At 49.3% G+C, this 15,322-nt stretch overlaps 2 protein-coding genes across 3 annotated transcripts; one reads left to right on the top strand and one right to left on the bottom strand.

Moving 5' to 3' along the window:
* The first annotated feature begins 1,469 nt into the window (after positions 1 to 1,469).
* On the top strand, positions 1,470 to 4,780 carry MRNIP (MRN complex interacting protein). The gene is made up of 7 exons (XM_058815190.1): positions 1,470 to 1,529; positions 1,644 to 1,703; positions 1,845 to 1,942; positions 3,119 to 3,188; positions 3,447 to 3,580; positions 3,824 to 3,926; positions 4,149 to 4,780. Exons 1-7 carry the CDS (start codon positions 1,470 to 1,472, stop codon positions 4,701 to 4,703), a joined length of 1,080 nt encoding a protein of 359 aa, XP_058671173.1. The 3' UTR covers positions 4,704 to 4,780.
* Positions 4,781 to 5,264: 484 nt separating this feature from the next.
* On the bottom strand, positions 5,265 to 9,619 carry SQSTM1 (sequestosome 1). 2 transcript variants are annotated; one of them, XM_058815187.1, is made up of 8 exons: positions 9,381 to 9,619; positions 9,143 to 9,238; positions 8,125 to 8,354; positions 7,860 to 8,016; positions 7,303 to 7,392; positions 6,626 to 6,870; positions 6,195 to 6,402; positions 5,265 to 5,578 (listed from the first exon to the last, which is right to left on the bottom strand). In XM_058815187.1, the coding sequence occupies exons 1-8, from the start codon at positions 9,556 to 9,558 to the stop codon at positions 5,421 to 5,423; spliced, it is 1,362 nt and encodes a 453-aa protein (XP_058671170.1). In that variant the 5' UTR covers positions 9,559 to 9,619; the 3' UTR covers positions 5,265 to 5,420. The 2 variants fall into 2 exon arrangements, with proteins under 2 accessions (XP_058671170.1, XP_058671171.1); XM_058815188.1 differs by lacking the exon at positions 7,303 to 7,392.
* Between the last annotated feature and the right edge of the window lie 5,703 nt (positions 9,620 to 15,322).

The raw sequence follows: 15,322 nt of genomic DNA, 5'->3' as shown, positions 1-15,322 counted from the left end.
ACGTGGCCCTCGTTCCTTAGTTCTCTTACCGGTCTTTTCTGGACCAGGTGTCGCTGACCATGCCAGGGGTGATGTTTGGAGTTGATGGTCACTAATGGTCGTTATCTTTTGTGTATCTTATGTGCTACTCTCAGTCTGCTGAGATGTTAAGCTGACATGCCTTGAGTGATGAAACAATCCTTTGTAAAGAAACTTAAAATTTCTTTCCCCGGGGCAAAGGCGAACGAAACCCCTGACTAAAGTTATATAAAAAATTGTTAATTTGGTATCTTTTCCAACAAGTGGACTAGGTGTGACTGCACTATGACTTTTCTTTCCTTCCTTTTTTCTTTAATTTTTTCTTCTTTTAAATTTATTTTCTTCATATTGTATTTTTTTCTCTTTTCTCCTTTCCCTTTTTCTTCCCTTTACTTTTTTCCTAGTTTATTCCTTTATTTTCTTTCCCCCTTTCCCACCTTTCTTTGCCCTCTTTCCCCCTTTCTTTTTCCTTTTTTTCCTTATTCTTTTTTCCCCTTTTCCTTATTACTCTGTAGATTGACTTTTTACATAATGCAAACTGTTAAAAACGGGAATCACACTCCCGGTACTAAAAGTGATTTCAGCATTTGTTACATTCAGGTCTAAAGCACAGGGACCCGCGGGCCGAGCAGGAGCGCTCCCATCGAGGACGCTGCAGCGCCGGCGCTGGGGCTGCTCAGCAGGGATGGCCCCCATGGTCCAGGTGGAGCGGCACAAATTCACTGGGTCAGATGCCCTCTTTTTATCCTGTTTTTTTTTCCCTTTGGGTTGGTTTCTGTTTGCATCCTTCATGCGCCTGAAGGTTTAAGGCGCTCGATTCGCCCTTTACAGTTCTGTCCAGGCTGGCTGGTTTCGCTCGGAGGTGCTGCACTTTACTGAGGTATAACACGGTACATTGAGTGCCCTATTTCTTATAACGACCCTTTTTTACAATATAACAACCAAACTAACAATGCTTAACAATTATCACCTATTTTACAACAGTTCCTAACCTATTTTTGACACAGACCAACATCTCCAGGTCGGTGCAAACCTGGCCGGTGCCGATGCGGCTGCAGACACGAAGGTCACGCCCGGGCAGCCGGTCCCCGCAAAGCGGGGTCTGGTCCTGTGAAGGGCGCTCGGCGGTGACCTGATGTGTTTGGTTTGTGAGAGGGGAGAGCCCGTCGCGGTGCCGGTGTCCCGGCCCGATGTCCCTGCCCGGTGTCCCTGCCTGGTGTCCCTGCCCGGTGTCCGTGCCCAGTGTCCCTGCCTGGTGTCGCTGCCTGGTGTCCCGGCCCGATGTCCCTGCTCGGTGTCCCTGCCTGGTGTCCCGGCCCGATGTCTCTGCCCGGTGTCCGTGCCCAGTGTCCCTGCCTGGCATCGCTGCCCGCTGTCCCGGTGTCGGTGTCGCTGCCCGGTGCCGCCGCTGAGGGGCGCCGGCGGCTCGCTGTGGGAGTCACGTGACCGCAATGGCGCCGCGGTTCTGGGTTCTGAGGTGTTGCTGCTGCCGCCGCTTCCAGGGGCAGCAGGTGGGGACGGGACGGGACGGGACGGGACGGGACGGGACGGGATGGGATGGGAGGGACGGGGCGGAACGGGAGCAGTGGGTCCCGGCCCTGACCGACCTCTCTGTTCCCTCCCAGGCCAAGCGCAGCGGGCGGTGGAGCTGCAGCGTGTGCGGCCAGCGGCAGGCCGTGCAAAAGGTGAGGGCAGCCCTGCACCCTCAGCCGCGTGTGCTGGCCCTCGGTGACACCTGGCCCTCGGTGACACCTGGGCTGTCGCCTCCGCCCGTGCTGTGCCCCTCTGGCTGCTGCCTCAGCCTTGTCCTCATTCATTCTGTGCAGGTTTATGGGCAGGGCTCGGGCCTGGAGTGCAGGCGCCACGTCCAGAAGCTGAACTTGCTGCAGGGTGAAGCAGAGGAGGCGCTTGGTTGGACACCTTGGTACGGTGTTTAACCTTTACCTGCTCATTGCTTTTGATGTGCTGCAGCTGATTTGCACCTTCACATGCCCAGTGCCTGCTGGCCAACCCTAGCATGTTACAGCCAGGTTTTCTGGCCTGTGGAGAAGCCTTGACCCTGCTGGTTTTGGCCTCACCTCATAGGAACAAGCTCTGTGTTTGGGGTTTAGTGTCCCAGCATGTCTCTTTAGATAAGGATTTCTTTCAGATAACTATAGGTGATCAACAATTGGTCAGGCCTTTATTTGTTCATATGTACACAACAGAGTTTGGGTTTGTTGGTTTTTTATTTTTTATTTAATTCGGTCTTTCTTATGTACTGTTTGATGAGCTGACTGTGGAGATGTCCCTTTTACACATTACATCCTCAAAAAACATCCATTTGAAGAAGTTGCTGCCTAACTGTTGGCATTTAGAGAGTTCACAATGTGAATCGGTTGAGTAATCACTGCTGCTAGTGATAAGAGACTTGTTCAGAGCAAACACTTCAGTGTAATTCCTGCTGGGCTGGAAAATCTGAGTAGCACCTTCCTGTTTATTTCATTTCTGAATCTGTTTATAAGTCATGTAATCTTGAAATGGTCTTGAACTCGTCCAGCCTCCTTTTTACTCAAAGTTATTTTCAGAGATCAGTCAAGGGTAGTTATATAAGTTGGTTGTGACTACACAGTGCTTCACAGTTAGGCTTGGGGAAGAAAACTCATTGTTCACTTTATCAAAAAGTGTTGCTATTTTTATTCTCAAAGAATTGTGAAATTCAAAACATTATGAAACAACTTCCCTTTTCCTTGCTTTCATGGGATAAAATGAGTGAGTTTAAACTGTTGTAGCAAATGAGCACTGTTATATCCCTCGTTATGATCAATTAAAATTTATAATTTCATAATTAGTGGCTTTAGATCAAACTTGCAATTTTGTACAGCAACAAGGAGGGCTCTAACTAGAGCCTGTAACTAGATTTAATCAAGTATTTGTGCAATGTATCTTGTAAATCATTCATTTAGCATAAGTTTTTCTGTTTTTTCTGATATGTCTTCTATCCAGTGTTCCTATCCATGCTTTCTATTCAATCCCTTGTGCTATGGCTGGGTGATTTGAAGCCTATAAATCAACAGACAGGAGTGTGTTCTAGAAATTGTAGTTTAAACCTCTATTTTAGGTGTGTAGAAGACTCTGTAAATGACAGCAAAAATAGAGCAGCACAGCATGAGGACAGTTCAGTCCAGCAGGTAAGATCCCTGCAAAGCTGAGGTAAATACAAACCCATTCTGTCCTGGGTGAATCCTGGTGAAACCAGTGACCCCTTTATGTGGTTCAGACAGCTGAAATGGTGTATCAAATCAGATAAACTATTTGATAAATCCTGGGAACGACACAGGAGTGCCATCCTAAACTGATTCATGATTTGAGGCATTCAGCACCTGTAACAATACCAAAAATGAGAACCCCCATGTTTTGCTGGTTTTAGTAACTCTCCAGTGTTGTAGGAGGGAAGGACAGAAGGCAGTCGCTGGAGTAAATATCTGGACCAGGAGAGTGAGGATCAGGAAGATGAGGAGGAGGCAGCTCTGAAAAGGCAACAGTTCTGTTCCCAGAGAAAGAACACTGTGGGAGAGCAAAGGTACAGAGAGAACTTGCTTTTGCAATTCCTGCCCCCGAGTGGTGACACTTGATTTGGAGGTGTGGGAGGGAGCTCAACTCAGATCTGAGCTTGGGTGCAGGTTGCAGTGTATGACCTAAGCTGAGGGATTTGGTATTTGGGGACAAAGCCATCCATTTTATGAACCTCTCCTGTGAAAAGAGTCTGTGAAAAGAATCACAGTGGATCTAATCTGTCCTCTTTGGGAATGGTTCTCTTGGCCAGGAGACACCCGAAGCGCTTCCTCTACAGCAATGTTCCAGAGCACGCAGAAGAAAGTGGAGTTTCTCAGCTTATCTATCAAGCCAAAAAAGTTAAAACCACTGAGGTATTTTAGCTATAGAAGATGCTCCTGACCTCTTTTGTATCATCATGATTTTGAATTTTTGTGAGTCTTTCTCTCTTCTTCTCCAAGCAAGCCAATGAATGACTGGGGAGGAAAAAGAATGTGTTGGGGGTTTCTCTCTGAAAGGTTTTATTTAGGCAAAGCTAATGCCACCTTTAATGCTTCTATGCTGCATTTATAACCAAGTTCTCTCCTTTCTTACAGTGCAAGAAATACTCTGTAGCAGTGCCTGATGGAGATGCTGGTTCTGTGGTTCCTGCTGTCTGTGAGACTGTAGTGCCTGAGGAGAATACACAGCCCCCAACAGCTTGTACCAAACCATCCAAGTGGGGAAAATATCTCTCATCATCTGACAACTCTAGTGGAAATGCTGCTGCAGTGACCATGGCACTGCAGGAAGGCAGTGGAGGTGTGGAGCTGGACAGCACAGCTGCTGGTGGGGCCTGGAGGTGCTCAGGACAGGCTGGAAGAACTCTGCCTCAGGGTACAGGTTTTAAATTCAAAAAGTCTGTTTCTAGCACTGAGGATCTGGCCTCAACACTGCCCAGCAGCAGGTGCTCAGTTGAGGATGTGCTCAGAGAGTCTCACAACCAGATGTTAAGGGTGGGATCTGCTGCAGAGAACACTGCAGGAAGGTGCTGCTTGGCTACCACAGGGAGGCCAAACACCCTTGTGAAATCTAACCCTGGACCAAAGCTGAGCAGCATTTCTTGTGAGCAACTCTTCTGTACAGGTGAGGAGTTTGATGATGATCTCTGAAGTTCAGGCATCTTTGGCATGTCTTTCTTGGTTCTAATGTATTTGAGGTGTTATTTACTGAGACAGTTTTGAACTAAAGGTGGTTTCACTCAAAGCCATAGAGAACTGCACTATTAAAGTTGTTTACTTGCTTGATGGTTGTTTGGGGGGGAAGGGAAGGAAGGGGAAGAGACTGTTGCTCTCAGGTTACAGGGTTGTCTAGCAACCTCAGCAGCTAGAAATAGGAATGGAATTAGGTCAGCTTGGGGAGAGAAAGCTCCCAGGCTTTAAGGATTCTTGGCCTGTACAATTAAATTCTGGGATTAACTCCTCCTTGCAAACTACAGCTCTGTTGAAATCTCCCATAACCCTTTCCTCCAGAGCTGTAAGCAAGCTCCAGAGCCAGCAAAGCACTGGATTTCTCTTCCTAAGTGTAGCCCTCAGTGTACACCAAAGATGTGCAGAAAGCAGTCCTGGGCTGCTTCATGCTGTCATAGTTTGACACTGGCACAGTGCCAGTGCTCTCATGAAAATACTTTCTTTTCAGCCCCATCCATAAATAATGTAGCTGTGATACTGAAATGTTCCAGACACATGACATGCAGTAGTATTTATTTTTCCTCCATTCTACAAGCACTTAAGAACACGAGACAGAAACCCAGAGTAGGAAGAATGATGAACCAAAATAGCTCGTGCTGCCTTATCTGCTTTCAGCTAGAAAAGTGCTTTTTGTTACTACTACAAGTGAGGTGGCTGCTTAGAATACTGGATGGCATCTAGTGCTGCCCCAATGTCGCAGTTCTTGGTCTGCAGGAGCCGAGTGAGCCATCCACCCTCATCAGAGAAGCCCATGGAGAGCATCTGGGACAGAGACTCGATGAGGCGAGGGTCAGCTTCTGTGGGGAGAAGAACAGAGTTCAGCTATTTCATGTAATTGGAAAACCAGGCAAGGCTTTAATAGCACTCTTTGAGAGGAGACATGCTCTTCTTTGTCTCCCAGGAGTGCAGATGTTCGAGATAAACAATACATAATCAGAGCTAAGGAAAGTGCTTAGTCAGGCTCAGCTGGCCTTGCTGTGGGACTCTGGTGCTGCTGATGTCAGTTGAGGGGCCTTGGATACTGTTACTGGCTCCCACAGCAAAGCGATGCCCTAAAGCCACAGGATGTACTGGTCCACATCCTGCATTAAAAGGTTCTCTTGAGCAGTACACAGCAAGGACATGATTGAGGACAGCACCTATTTTGTGTGGCTCAAATGGCATTTTAGCCCAAGGTCAGATATCTGGCTAAGACTTAGCAGCCCACATTCAGGACAGGAACCACCTGATCATCTCCAACAGGGTGCAAGAGCTGCCAAACCTGCTCAAGTTAGGGACAGGTTTAGCTCTATCTTACACAACCTTTGTTTCTACCACCTCTAGAACAAGTCTGCTTGTGTCAGGCCAAGTTGGCAGTTCCCAAGGCAGAGTTACAGTTACTCTTAGCTCTGAAAGCTGCTCCCACTCTCCTACCTGGGGGCAGGTGTGGGTAGAGAGCAGCTTCTCGCAGTCCTGTAGGGCCTGGCTGGGGAGGATCCCGAGGCACATCCAGGGAGCTGGGACCGTCTGTGTCTGGCATCTGCAGAGACTGCAGTTCACCTGTGGAAGGATCCACTTCTTTGGACGATAAGTGGGTCCAGTCCTCCTCTCCCCCTGATGAACTGCTAGACTCACTGTGTTCCTAGAATGGAAAAAAAAGGGTCCAGGTGCTGTAGTGCTTTCCAGGCAGTATGCACATTCCTACTATTTGCCTTTAATGTAAAGAATTACATCCACAAGAAGTCCCACCACTTTTGCTGTAAATCTGCAAAGGTGCTGTATCACTTAATCTGCTCTCATCTTAATATTCACCCCCACAGTACATGCTAAGTGATTGTATTCAATTACTGTTGTAGTTCACGTACCTGGGAGTGGAAGCTGCCATCTTCCATTTGTGTGGGCACAGGATCTACCACCATGTCTTGCATCTGTTCTGCAATGACATTTACTTGTGCAGCAGACTCTGCGTTATTCCAGTCTGCTTTGGTCTGAACATTCTGGGTTGGAGCACTGCTGGTTGCCTCAGCACTGGTCTTCTCTTGGTTGGCAGAAGTGGGAGTCACTTTGCTTCTCTGTCCTCCATGTTCCACATCAATATCAACTTCAATACCTAGAAAAGCATTTGAGGTAGACAAAGTCTTAAGAGGTTTTTCCAAAGCACAGTCCTAAATGGATCAATCCTGCTCTACACTCTTAAAGTTTGTCATCCTACAGTCTGCCATGTAACATGCAGGAATTAAAATGCATAGCCTTCTTTAATAATATGTCCACATAAACCAGGCAAAATCCAGAGTCACCACTGACTTGAAGTTAGTGTTACAGTGCTGACAAATAAATGAAATCTCTCCTCATTTTTTCTCAAAGAAAATGTACTGAGTGGCTGTTCTAAGCCTAAGCAATATTAGTATCCAAGTGCAAATTAAGCCTTTGAGGCTTAGGACACAGGAGGCAGTGCCAAGACCAGTCACAACTGACTGCTGCTCCTGCTAAACAGACCTGTAAGCCAGTCTCAGGGACTGGTAACAAACTGTAGGTCACTTACCCAGGGGACTCAGAAAAGCTGCAACACTCTCCCCAACATTCTTTAGGAAGGTGACATTGGGGTCCTGAGGCTGGCTGTTAGTAGAAGCTTCTAGAAAAACAATTTCTGTTAGCACACACAAGCTCTGAGGGAAAGGGCACCTGCAGAGGGTGTGTCCCCACAGGAGCTTAGTGCTCATTCCTGTCACTCATACATTACAGAACAAAGCACTACAGAGAAAAACTAACTGAGCTACCTCTGTAGAAGAAAGCCAGCATTAGCATTGTTATGGCTCATTACCCATGCTGAAAGGCAGATCTGGAGTAGAATAGTGACATGCTTGACCTAACAGCTCAGCTTGGTTGGGTTCCAGATACTTTATCTGCATCCTCATTGACTGCACAGACCCAAGCACACCTTAAAGTAATCACACTTAGTGCTGAAAGGTGCCAATTATTTCAAGCAAATTAGATTCGTTCCTTTGTTTGTCTTCCCACCCAGACTCTACCCTGTCCTGCAGAACCTCAGCTGGTCTGAGGCTCCACCACCACCTTGTCTACCAGGGCATCTCCTCTCACCTTCAGCAGCAGGTGCACTGGGACCTGCAGTGGTGGCTTCAGCTTGCTCCGAGTTCTGGCAGGGAGCTGCAGGCCCAGGATAGCCCCAGCAGTGCATCCATGGGAAGGGTGGAACTCCATGGCGCATTTTACGGAGCCAGCGTCCTCGGGGAAGCCACTGTAAAGGGTGACACTCATGTCACACTGGGTTCTGAGCAACTGAAACTCCTAACTTGAATCTGGAGAATCTCTCACTCATCGGTTACCCCTGAGAGATTTTGCTCACCTCAAATGGATTAAGCAGTGGGCTTTGGAACATCACCATGTTGTGCTCCTTGTGGATGCCCTTCCCCTCACAGGTGCTGCACAGGTCATAGTCTGGACAGACACTGCACTTGAACCTGGTGCCCACCACAGGTCCCTCACAGCCGTCACAGATGACGTTGGGGTGCACCATGTTGCGGGGAGGCTCCTGGCTGCACTGCGAGCGGTGCTCCCGCTTGCACTCCTTTTTCTCTGTTAAGGAAAGGAAACTTCACATCAAGATCAGGTTACTATTTACAGCCTGGAAGTCAGGCAGAGGAGGAAGCACAAACAGCCCATCAGAGCAGTGCTGACTTAGTAGGTCAGTTTATTTTTACTGGCTGTCAAACCTAAGCCAGGCTCATGTAAGAGACCTTAAACCACGTGCAAAGAGGTCTTGCAAAGATACCTTCTCCTGAAACCAAGCGTACCTTTTCCTAAGTATCTCTTGGCATGCTTATTTTAGATTAGTACCACCTCATCTGGCTCCTCGTCCTACCTTCCCAAGCACTGCAAGAACAAAATGTTTCTGGAGAAGGAGTTAGGAACGCGGATGCCAGGAAGCATTAACATGAGAATGGGGACAACAGGTGTGGCTCATTATATGGACTGCAGATAAAGCTTTGACAGCTTCTACCTGAACACAAGGGACTGGGGAGAAACTATGCCCTGGGAAAGTGGAATTAAGGCTAAGACGTTGTTGTGAATAATTAGGATACCAATGCCAGTTTAGCATATCCAGGGAACGAGAATGACAACAGAGCTTCGCACTGGGCCAGCTGATAGGGCTAGGAGGAAACCTGTGGCTTGTTTATCCCAACTCAAATTCATGTTCTGTCATATTACACTGCCCTTTATTTAACCTCCCCCGCAGAGGCCGCAGTTTGTACCAGGCCCTCGAGGACACGGGGAAGGGCCAGGGCTGGGCTGGCTCGCCCGCTTTTAGGAGCGCTGCCAGGAGGCGCTCAGCGCTCAGCCGAGCCCCGCCGTGCCATCCGTACCTTTGATATAAACACGGAATACGCCATCCCGCACGTAGGGCATCGCCAGCTCCAGCTCCTCGTCAGAGGAAAAAGCGATCAGGTCCCCGTCCTCATCTGGAAAGGGCGAAGCACAGGATGAGGGGCCTGGTCGGGTGTCACGGGGGGTAACGGGGTACCCAGAGCCCCGCGCCCCGAGATCTGCCACCCCCGGGGCACCCCCGGGCCCGGCCCCAGCAGCGGCCCGAGCCCCGCTCACCCTTGTAGTGCATGCGGAAGGCGGGCGGCGGCCCGGCCCGCAGCAGCCCCTGGAAGAGCTCGGCGACGCGGTCGTAGATGGCCCGGTAGCGAGCGGGCGGCGGCAGGGTGAAGCGGCGGATCTCGCGGGCCGTCTCCTCTTTGCCCAGCAGGTAGGCTTTCACCGTCAGCGCCGCCATGGCTGTGGCGCAGCAGGAATTGCGGCCGGGAGCCGAGACACACACAGACACGCAGGGCGGAGTGAGCGGCGGCGACAGTGCCGCGGCGGCTGCGACTTTATAGCGCACGGCGCAGGCCGCGCCCCCAGCAGAGCGCGTCCCCTTCGCTCCGGCCCCGGCTCCGCCCCGGGCCCGATCCCCGTTCGCGTCCTGCTCCGTCACCGTCCAGGGCGGACGGGAAAGCGCTCAAGGCACTTTTTCCTGCAGCCAGGAAAACCTGTGGATACGGCAAATGCCCCTTGTGTCTGCTCCCTGCCCTGCTCGGCCCCGGGTTCGCGTTTGGCGGCGCGGGGTTGCTGTGGTCTCCAAAGAACCAGCGGGGCCTGGGCGGGGAGGGGGTGTGACACAGGGACCTCCTGGGTGGGCACCAAGACACTCCGGTGGGGCAACACCACACCACGGGCAGCGCTGGGCTGCACTGGTCCCGTCACCGCCCGGCAGCGGCCACCGGGATCCATGTGCCACCACGGCTTGGCCATCCCGGTCCTGCCTGTCCCTGCCATCGTGGCAAGCAGGGCCAGCTCTGCTTGGCCATCCCGTTTTGGCTATCCCGGTCCTGCCTGTCCCTTCCACCATGGCAAGCAGGGCGAGTTCCTCTTGGCCATGCTGGTCCTGCCTGTCCCTGCCATCATGGCAAGCAGGGCCCAGCTGCCCTTCCCCATCCTGGTCCTGCCTGTCCCTGCCTTCGTGGCAAGCAGGGCATGCTTGGCCAAGGAGCAGAGGTGGGAGCCACGTACCAGCCCCGCTCGTGCAGCACCGACCGGAGGGGTTTGCATGCCGAGCATGACAGGAATGAATAACTCTTCCCCGAACCCCGTGTTTCGGAACAGGGGCACTAAAAATAAGGTCACTGGTGTAAACACAACTGACATTAAGGAGGATGTGCTGTGGCCTTTCCAAGCTAGTTGGCAGCAGTATTTTTTTGCAGATCAGATACAGTTGACAGGCATCTTAATCCAGCCACGGGAGGGTTCAACTGGCAGAACACACCGTCTGTGCTGTCCAAGCATAATTAAATAATGATGGATCAATGATTATTAGGTTCCTTGTTGGTGTTAATTTCTTCTCACCCAAGGGCCTGACCATTCTGACTCTCGGTGCTGTATTTCTTAGTTTAAGATATTTAGAACTTAGGAGAAACTGTGTCATGATTTATCATCTTCTGTAATCAAGAGAAGCATAAATTTTAATTTCCACGATGGGAAGGTAGTTTATTTCTTGACATAAAGTATACATGTTAAAACACTTGGCTTTTCATGTAAAGACATTTTTGGTACATGTGTGACAATGTTGAAATTACAACCCTTTCCTGGAAAATAGTATTTACAGTGGAAAACTTTGCCCCATTTAAGTTAAAATACTTTCTAGAAAATTCAATTTCCAGGTATGACATGGCTAATATTTCCACTGTAAAGCAGTGGGTTAAAGTTTAAACACCAGCAGACTCAGGTGCAAGCATGGATGATGCTGTGTAGAAAATGATTCAGCAGCTTTTACACCAGGAAATACTGAAAAGTTTGGGTAGGCAGCAAAGCCATATGGTGTTCACCTTCCCTTTTGCCTGTTTGCAGTATGTACCCGTATGTCTGAAAATGTCAGTGAAAGCTGATGAGTTGACATTGTTGGTTTATGTTTTTTCTCCATAAAATCTGATGTGGCACCAGGAGAAGCAGGAGATGCAGTACAGGACGCTCTGGCAGTGTTGGATGTATCTCACCAAGCAGCACCTCCAGCATGCCCACCTCATGCCCTGCTTCTGAGGACCCCAAGGGTCACCTTCATCCCATCCATAAAGCCAGAGACTGAATGTTGAGACCCAGCTCCAGCACATCCATTCCTTAGGTTCCAGGCTGTCCCAGACAGCTCCAATTCCTATTCCCTTCTCCATCCCTGCCTGTGTTTGAGGGGTGTTTGAGGCACGGGGGGTTGTCTTCAAGTTGCTGTGTCTTTTGACATCAGTTCTGTTTCCAGGCTAATTGATCATTGCATTTATCAAGCAATGCACTAAAGTAAAATCAGAAATGTGAGTTTTCCCCTGTGTCCACTTCAATCCATTCTCCTGGTGGGACATGCTGAGTCACGCTCAGCCTTCAGGGTGTGACATCATGCACTTTCACAAAAAATAAGGCAAACAGGCTTTCACCGGTCTGTTGTTGGCTTACCTCACCGATCACGGGACGGGGGTGACTCGGTGAGTCTCCTCCTCCTCCTCGAGGTCGGGGATTTCCTCCCAGCAAGCCCTTCCCCAGCTCAGACCTCGCTCTCCCCATTACCCCTAGCCCCTGCCCGGTTCCTCAGCCCCCTGGAGAAGCCATGTGAGGAGCTGTGCTCTGTTCCCACATCCACTTGAGAAGTTTTTCCTTCTGTCTGTAAGTGGATCTGGATTTTGGGATTCTCAGCATGAAGCAGTGGCTGTGTGGATATTTTCTTATGATTCCTTAGGAACCCCACAGCAGCACAGCAACCCCCTGCCCAAAAAAGTGCCTTGTTGGCCCGGGGTGCTGAGCAGTCAGCTTCACAGATGGATGTAGCAAAGGAACAGCAAAGGGAATGAGGAAAAAAGCTGTTGGAGTTTAAAAATTCAAGTTAGAAAGGAAAGGCTTAAAAAGGAGCAATTAGCATTCCTTCAGTGCTCTGCTTTCTCTCTACACCCACTTCTGCTGGGAAATGTTTTAAAAATATTTGGTGAGGTTTTTGTTCTGAGGGCACAACTAGCAGAAATACTCCTTCTGTCCAAACCTCTTATGTTTGCAATAAAGCCTTGGGGGGAAGAAGGTGGGGTGGAGGAGGTGGAGGAGGGGAAATGTCCAATCTTTTCCTTGCAAAGGAAATGTTTTCCTTGCTAACCACAGCAGAGGCTGATGGGGAAATTTTCCAGAGGAAATTTTCCCCCAAATCATTGCTCCATCCTGAGGCTCCCAGCACTGTCCCAGCGCTCCTGGTGAGGAGGGGAGGGTTTGGCCCCTGTGTCCCCTGGCTCTGGCAGGACAGTGTGTGGGGATGGAGGGACCATGCACGGCTCTCTGGGCTGCACCAAGTGCCCAATCCACACACAGCAATCCCACACACTCCTTCCAGAGGCTTCTGGAGAGGTGCAGGACTTTCCAGAGACATTGGGTCAGACACCGGTGACTCAGCCCAGTCCCATGACCTCTGCTTTCCTCCTCTAGCCCAGTGAAAAGCCTGTTCATGCCTCGGAAGCAGAACCCTCCTTCCTCATTGGCACAGGCAGAGCAGAAAGCTGAGCAGGGAGTTTTTTGCTGTCTCATTTTTGAGGCTGAGCTTTCCTGAAGTTTGGCTGTGCCACGTCAGGTGTTTACACAGGCTCAGCAGCTCCTCACTGCTGTGGTGTGGAACTGTTAAAGGCAGAAAACTCTGCCACAGTTTTTTCACTGAGGCACAGGAGCAGATAGGAAGAATGGGTGGAGAGCAGGCACAAAATACAAGCACACTTAGGGGTGTCATGCAGCTTCATAAGGATTTTATGTTCCTGGGGGTGAGAAAGTTTTTTGCAACCTACATGAATTGCTTGGGGCAAGTGCTGCTTTGAGAATCCGACTTGTAGCTTTTGCCCTGAGTTAAAGCATCAATATGTCAAAACTTTGAAGATAAAGCACCCTGTTGTCATTTTCCTCTCTCATGGTTAAGGAGATTTGGAAACATTTATATTTGGAAACATTATATATATATGGCAGTGAAGCAAGCCATCGTGATGTTTGAACACAGCAGCCTATAAAACACATAGAAAATGAAATTATTTTGTATCTTGCATAAAGCAGCCTGGGAAGGATCAAGCCTAAAGATGGGCCAAACTCCAGAGCCAAGCTCTTTAGAGCACTAGATAAAATCAGCTATAAATCTGGATTACATTTTATACCTAGACCTAATAAATGTTTTCTCTTTCTAATTTTTGTAATGGCCTCAGGACCTGTGGATTGCTATGGGAGTGTTTCCCATGAAGGCCTCTCATTTCTGCAGCATGCTCAGCATTGCCAACATCAGCTGTACAAAGATCATGAAACACCTTAAAAAAAACAACCCCTTTTCTCTGTATTTGCCATTTGCTGGGGGTTTTGTTCTCTGCAGTTCACATTTTAATCTTTGCACTGCAAAAGGACCAAAGTTCAAAACTTGCTCAAAATTTGCTCAAAACTTTAAAAACAGAATAAAAGACAAAACTGGGAAAGAGGAATGGACATCAAGAATAAAAGAGACCTTTGCAGATCTGAGAGAAAAATGGCAGGTGCTACAATTTAGTTTGGTCCCTCATTTTTTCAAGAGAACCCAAGGTTTTTGTCATGAGAAGGTGCTATAAAGCTCATTAATTTCTTCAGACTTTTATGAAGACAAAGTATAACAGCAGAAATTAGATTAAACTTTATCCTTGGGAAAGAGTCTAATTAATTGTCTTGGAGAAATTATTAATGTTCCTCTCTTCTCTTCGACTGCAGACATACCACATATTCTGAGTGGTGGGAGCATTTTGCACCTCTGAAAATAAACAGCCAACATTTAATGGAGTACAACGTTTCCCCACCAGCAGCTCTTACTTGTCTGCCACCTTTGGGGGCGAGGCTGCCATTAATTCCCGTGGAGCTGCTGCTGGCTCACGTTCTGATGGAGGTTGCTTGGGCAACGCTTTGTAAAATCCGGGTCAGGATGCACAGGTCCAGGTCCCGCCCCAAGGGGTTTTTTCAGCGTTCCCAAGAGGTCTGCTCGGGGTGCTTCCCTGCCCAGGGCATTTCCCTGCTCGGGGATGTGGTTTGTGCTCGGCCTGTAGCTCCTCCCTGGCTCTGGCAGAGGAGGGAGCAGAAACTTTTGATGCCGTCCAAAGGGCTCCCTCTGCCGATTTCCTTCCCGGATTTTCGAACCACCGGCAGAGGCCATTTCAAGATTTGAAAAACGTGCTTTATTTCATGAACTGAAGGATATTCTAAGGATGCATTTAGGCAAGACTGCAATGGGTGACCTGTGCTTTTCCTCCTAAAGGAGGCGCCCAGAGCACCTCGAGGCGGCCCCTGCCCCTTCCTGAGTGCTGGGCTCCCTTCACTGCTCACCTTCCCAGAAGGAAACAGAGTGGATGCCTGAGGACCATTTGGCAGATTTTCCTGTTCAGGAGAATTCCCATGTCTGCTGCAGTGTGGCTGGGAGCAGCTGCACACCCGGGCACACTCAGGCACACTCTTGCACACCCAGGCACACCTGGGCACACTCTTGCTCACCTTCCCGGAAGGAAACAGGGTGGATGTCTGAGGACCCATTTGGCAGATTTTCCTCTTCAGGAGAATTCCCATGTCCGCTGCAGTGTTTCTGGGAGCAGCTGGCTCCCAGCTCCTCCCCGCCTCTCAGCCGGGATGGCTCCGGGGCGGTGTCCGAGCATTGCCGAGCTCCGGCACAGCCTCGCTGTGCACTGCACCCTCACTGATCCGGACATTTCAAGCAGCAGACTTTGGTCACTGCAAGCCAGTCCTACAATGTTTACATGTCAGAGAAATATTTACTTGCTAAAAGAGCTCTGGGGAATGGGAGATGACAGCTTTCGCTGGTTCAGGAATTATGTACCCATGTACAGGGCACCTGAGCTGCCTGACCTCGTGCCCACTCACCGAAACACGTTCAGATGATGAAGGCAAATAAATGCCTTGGAGCCTGACCTCGCAGTACAGTATATAATGAAATAAGCTGGACCCATTAACAGAAGAAAACAGAAGCAAAATAATTTTGT

The sequence above is a fragment of the Ammospiza caudacuta genome, chromosome 16, assembly GCF_027887145.1.
Source record: "Ammospiza caudacuta isolate bAmmCau1 chromosome 16, bAmmCau1.pri, whole genome shotgun sequence".
NCBI classification, from domain to species: domain Eukaryota; kingdom Metazoa; phylum Chordata; class Aves; order Passeriformes; family Passerellidae; genus Ammospiza; species Ammospiza caudacuta.
The sequence above is the reverse complement of the archived record's forward strand: the minus strand, read 5'-3'. Positions and strand labels throughout refer to the sequence as shown.

What these genes read in the sequence shown, in the direction of transcription:
- SQSTM1 (XM_058815187.1), bottom strand. Translation starts at nt 9,558, where the DNA reads ATGGCGGCGCTGACGGTGAAAGCCTACCTGCTGGGCAAAGAGGAGACG. An exon ending in ATGGCAGCTTCCACTCCCAG is followed by an intron (nt 6,403 to 6,625) that starts GTACGTGAACTA and finishes TTTCCATTCTAG; the next exon opens with GAACACAGTGAGTCTAGCAG. An exon ending in CTACCCACACCTGCCCCCAG is followed by an intron (nt 5,579 to 6,194) that starts GTAGGAGAGTGG and finishes TTCTCCCCACAG; the next exon opens with AAGCTGACCCTCGCCTCATC.
- MRNIP (XM_058815190.1), top strand. Translation starts at nt 1,470, where the DNA reads ATGGCGCCGCGGTTCTGGGTTCTGAGGTGTTGCTGCTGCCGCCGCTTC. An exon ending in AGCGGCAGGCCGTGCAAAAG is followed by an intron (nt 1,704 to 1,844) that starts GTGAGGGCAGCC and finishes CATTCTGTGCAG; the next exon opens with GTTTATGGGCAGGGCTCGGG. An exon ending in AAAAAGTTAAAACCACTGAG is followed by an intron (nt 3,927 to 4,148) that starts GTATTTTAGCTA and finishes CCTTTCTTACAG; the next exon opens with TGCAAGAAATACTCTGTAGC.